This window comes from Prunus dulcis, chromosome 1 (genome assembly GCF_902201215.1).
Source record: "Prunus dulcis chromosome 1, ALMONDv2, whole genome shotgun sequence".
NCBI classification, from domain to species: Eukaryota; Viridiplantae; Streptophyta; class Magnoliopsida; order Rosales; family Rosaceae; genus Prunus; species Prunus dulcis.
The window spans coordinates 10,993,835-10,999,509 of NC_047650.1; the positions used below are offsets into that span (position 1 = coordinate 10,993,835).

Sequence of the window (5,675 nt, forward strand, 5' to 3'; positions counted from 1 at the left end):
TTGAATGGTAGAATAAGCCAAATAAAAGCTTTCGTTTTGGTGTCAACTTTTGTTTCTTTGTCCATCCATAAGGAGCAAGCCTGAAACTGAGAATGGGCTTCAAGTTTTAGCACGAAAAAGTGTTTAAGTTTACACTCGTTAATAAGCTATAGAGACTTGTGGTTTGGCCCAACTTTAAAGTGATAATTATGAAAAGGTGCGTTACAAAAATGTAGGATAAATTTCACTTTATTACCCACAAGTTTTACGAGATTTAGACTTGGTTACATTAAGTATTTTTTGTGTCAACTTCGTATCTAAAATTTGATATTTTTATCACTTTCATATCTCTGTTAGTTTATCCGTCAAATCCTCCATTAATGGGTCCATAAAGATCCACTCATATTGCACCACGTGGATGAACAAATATAAAAGATAAATAAATTAAATGAATTAACAAACCTAAAAATGTATTTACAAATTTTACTCAACAAAAACGTTTGTATTTCCCTTCGACCTTTCACCAACAAAACAAAAAAAGATAAATCGCATTTTTCTTTCCTTGTGGTTTGGCCCACTTTCCATTTTTAAAGAAACGATAAATTACTCTAAATTAATCTAATTTACAAGAAATGAGATTCAAATTTGGGAGCTAATCCACATATGTGATTTTTTTGTGTAATTTTAGTTTTACAGTTTTGTTTACTTAACGATCAAATATGAAAGCCTAACATTTAAAAATATAAAAATATAAAAAAGAAAGAGAAAAAAAAGAACAAGAAGATAAAGCCTACATTTTTGGTTGATTGCGAATGTTTTGTGGGTTTCTAATTTCTTTCGTTTTAGTATTTTATTTAAGATTCATATAGATGTCACAAGTTCATTGGTGGTGGGGATGGTTTGACAAAATTGCACCTAAAATTAACGCAAAGTTTGACAGAATTAGACAACATGAACACTATTGGTGTTCGGGACAAAATAAAATTTAGAAAACGACATTGATCCATTTTGAAAATAGATGACCAAAATGATGACTTTTGAAAACGTAGAGACCATTATGCCTTGAATTAATATCCCAACTAGCTTTTCACTTCAATGTGATTATTCACAAAAAGTGGATAATATTTCTTTGGGCGCAAAACTAGCAGCGGCCGCTAATCAAGAAGAAAGGACAGGACACCATCAAAGGATATATTCTTAAGATTCGCAGTAGATCTTCAACTCATCCTAGGATTTTTTTTTTTTTTTTTCTTTTGGTTCTTTCTGTTGAACATCCTAGGATTAATTTAATTTAGACTATTTGCAGTCTGTGTGAAGTCTGTCTTTGTTTAATTAAGGTTATTTCCACCTAACACTTAATTTGTCCTACATGCGTATCGATATAAATGCCGCTTAAAGAACAAATGAATTAATAATATGAAGTGTTGCAAAAGATTTATTAGTGTAGTAGTTTAGAGTAATTGTTCTCTCATAAAAGATTCTCAGTTCACAAGCGTGTAATATATTATCCACTCTATCAATAGAAAAAATCTAAGATATATTAGTACAAAAGAGGATGTAGTTTAAAAATCTCAATCAGTGGATAAAAAAGGTTTTGGGTTGGCAAAGTTTATCGGCATAATCATCCTCATCACCTTAAAAACAGGACAAGTGAAAATGTCACCAAGATTAGTCGGTTTCACAAAAGGACAACCTTTTTTCTTTATTTTCATTTAAATAATAATAAGAAAAACTTGTAACTTGCAGTAACCCAATAAACTGAAATTGAGTTTGAGACAAGCTTTTAGACCAGTAATATTTGGATATATATATTGCTTGCTTTCATTCCTGTAAGGAGATACTTATTCTTTCCGCGAATCACAGTTTGACATATGCAAAAATGATTCATCAAAAACACAAAAAGAAAAATTTCTGCACATATGTCACACTGTTATTAACAACAACGCCATAAAACTAGAGAGCATATATAGCTGATTGGATCTTTAAGTAAAATACTTACTTCCCCACTCATCAGCCGATGAGGAATCCAAGTGTATCTTCTTTATTATGAAATGGAGCCATTGCTATAAAGTACTGTAAATATATACCTATGCAACTCCAATTATATCCAAAGGATTGCTTGTCGATTCGAGTGCATCTCCTTTTCATCATATTTACGGGAAGCTGACTTTGTAGCAGATGCGATTACAGATTTAAGCCATTCTAACTTTTTTTGTTTTTGTTTTTTGTTTCTACCTCCTCTTGTCTGCGTCTACATCAACTTCTCCTCTTCTGTTTTTCTCTGGAGTTATTTTATTCTTCTTCCTATTTTCTTGTTTTTCTCTCTTTTTGTCAACAATTTTTCTTCTCATTATCTTCTTTTTAGTTATCTTATGCATCTTTAATTTGAAATTGAGTATTCTAGGTTTAATTATTTGGGGATTTTGTTGAAATTAATTAGGGTTTTGATTTGTTGTCGGTATTGTTGAGATGTTTGATTAAATACATTGATGATATTATGAGAATTAATTTTTTTTTTTAGTGTGATCCATGATTACGTCGTCTAATTTTAGTTTATGTATTTGTTAAACTTTTATTTATAAATAGAAATGCATTTAATAATAAAGCGCATAACGTATCATAACTAGGTGTATTTTTTTATGTTTATTAATGAAATTCACTTATATTGTCGAGTTTAATATGTAAGTTTTACCCAACTGGCATTCGAATCCTGAAATCGCTACTGTGTCAACCTTTTGTTGCTGTTGGGACTTATAATCATTCTAGTAATTTTTATTATTATAAAAACTACCAAATAATTCTAGGTAGCTACACTGTCCATTTCTACATTAGACCCCATTGCCAAGTTTGCCGTTGGCTTTGTACGCGTCTCCCACCAACATGAAAAATAAAACAAATATGAAAAGTACTAATTAAAGCCATAAATATGCTGTCGCATGGAATGATGTAAACTTCAGTAAAACCTATGTTGCATGATCATTAATTAACTCAATTTCCGTACGTAATACAACTTTTCAAAAGATTAAGTGCTTAAAGATTTGGTTTGAATATTAACCACGCGATCCACATGAATTATTATTACTATGCATTGACATTAAAAATAAATAAAAATAAAAATTATGCATCCACATTCCGCATTCCACAAACTTTTAATTATTATTTAAACGTACATGCTTCTGAGCTTTATTGGTAAAGCACGTACAAAGTGCTCTAAATATTAATGCGGAGGGAGGCTGGTATATTTGCAAACAATGATCAGATGAGACGTACGTACACCTTGTTTTAAATTAATTAACTTTTGTAACGGAGTTTAGCTCAATGAAAAATGGTCTTGACTTGCAGGTCAGAGGTTACAAGTTCGAATCTCCACGTTATCATAGTCGTATATGTGTGAGAAATTTCCCTCCTCTCAAGTTTAGACTATCGTTTGTGCTTAAAAAAAATTCACAAAAATCCTCTCAGCATCCATTAACAATTAACTGTTTGCATGTAAAGGAATGTTATTATAAAGCTCCGTTTGGTTCACGAAATGGATTTGAGGGGAAATTACTTCCCATGTCATTTTTCCTCCTTTCCCATGTTTTGTAATGTTGGGAAAGTAATTGGGAGATATCACTTTATTTCCTTTCCCATGTTTGTTTTGAGTAGGAATGGAAAGCAAAATTTGTATAATTTTTCAATTATACCCATATTAAATCAAATAAAAAATAATGCATTTAATGATATATTACAATTCTAAATTTTTAATGGGGACAAAATTGTCATAAAAATGTGTATTTAATGTTGGTTCATTTTTCCAAACTTTCTCATGAGGAGGGAAAACAAAACCCAAGTTAGGAGGAGGGCTTCACTTTCCCCTTACTTTTCTATGGGCTAGGCAACGAAATCTCATGCTTCTGGACTTACCAAATATGAGAAAGCTATTGATTTTCCATCTCTAAACTTTCTTTCCTAATGACCCAAACGGTCCTAAAAATAAAAATAAAATAAAAAAACCCTATAGATAATCTGCATCATCAGGAAGGTATGTTGACATGGTCCATAAACACATAATTAATTTTGCATAGAACATCAAACTATATATATAATCATAAATTAATTATACGATCCAATTAGATTGAGCTCGATCGAGCGTGGCCCCAACACTAATGCCGACCAGGTCGGCATCAATATCACATTCACATGCCCGGTTAAAGGTGGAAAATTTTCTCTTTATCTATTTTCAGATATTTGGGCATGATTCAAATGAAAATTAGATTGTCATCCACTCTCTTTCTTTTCATTGAACCTAACTAAGTAGACTACTCCAATTTTAAATCTTTTTTTTTTTAAAAAAAAAATTTATAAAACTTTTTGAGGTAGAAGATGTGAACTCGAGATATTATCCAACAAAGTAGAGAGAAATAGTATTAGATCAATGACTAAATGTTACTTTTGGTTATTTAACTAGATATATTGCGTACTTTGAAACATATATACGTAATAACAAATAGCTAGGTATATTATATTCATATCTAAAAAAATAAACGCTTTAGATCATTAAACTAAAAATACATAATTAATCCCATGGCTTGACTTACAGATCAGAAGTCTCAAGTTTGAACCTCCATGACATTATAGTTGTGTGGGTGTGAAAAATTCCTTTAAACTATCGCTTGTACTCAAAACAAAACAAAAAGACATAATGAGCCCTAGAAGATATCCTCAAATAATAAGCTTATTTTCCTTAATTGAAACTTACCTGTGTCTACGTATACATATAAATACAAGTATTTGATGTAGAGCGTCTGCATACACACACATCCATGACATGAATTTGTATATAAATAGGGTGTTGACCTCCCAAGCCACAAGTACAAAAGCTGCAAGTAGTAGCTCATGATATATCCAGAGAAATAATGGTCGACAATAATAATAATATTGGAGCAAGTGGTGCCGCAAATCATGATGAGGACGGCGCTATGATGAAAGAGCAAGAGCAGTTGCTGCCAATAGCCAACGTTGGGCGGATCATGAAGCAAATACTGCCACCCAACGCCAAGATCTCCAAGGAGGCCAAGGAAACCATGCAAGAGTGTGTCTCGGAGTTCATCAGCTTCGTCACCAGCGAGGCGTCGGAGAAGTGCCGCAAGGAGAGGCGAAAGACCCTGAACGGCGACGATGTCTCCTGGGCTCTCGGAGCCCTGGGTTTCGAAGACTACACCGGCCCATTGCGGAGGTTCTTACACAGGTACAGAGAGCAAGAAGGAGAGAGAATATCATCAGCAGCTAATAATAATAATAATAATAATGAAAATAATCAAGACAAGGATAACAACAACCCCGAAGATCAACAACAAATTAAGGAAATTGCTCAACCATCCTCATATACAAAGACCTAATTTTTACAAAGGATCAAGTACTACTGGGCTGTAGATAAATTCAGTATGTATGCGCGTGCGTGTGTTTGCTTAAGTATTGAACCCAAAATATGCGCGTGCGTATATTTGGTTCTCAAATCTACCTTCCTCAGTTTATCACAGAGTTTTATTAGGGTTTCTAAGAGGAACCCGGTTGTAATTTAGTGTTTTGGTTTCAAAAATAAAAATAAAAAATAAAAAATGTTGGAATTTATTTGGAGTTTCTGCTTGTTATAGTGGAGTTTCATAGGATCTATAGTTGCCAATAAATTTAATCATCTTCATTAGTTTGTACTT

At 32.5% G+C, this 5,675-nt stretch overlaps 1 protein-coding gene across 1 annotated transcript; it reads left to right on the plus strand.

Annotated features, from left to right (window-relative positions):
• Positions 1–4,877: 4,877 nt before the first annotated feature.
• LOC117613588 (nuclear transcription factor Y subunit B-1-like) lies at positions 4,878–5,360 on the plus strand. The gene has a single exon (XM_034342212.1). The coding sequence runs from the start codon at positions 4,878–4,880 to the stop codon at positions 5,358–5,360; it is 483 nt and encodes a 160-aa protein (XP_034198103.1).
• The last annotated feature ends 315 nt before the right edge of the window (positions 5,361–5,675 follow it).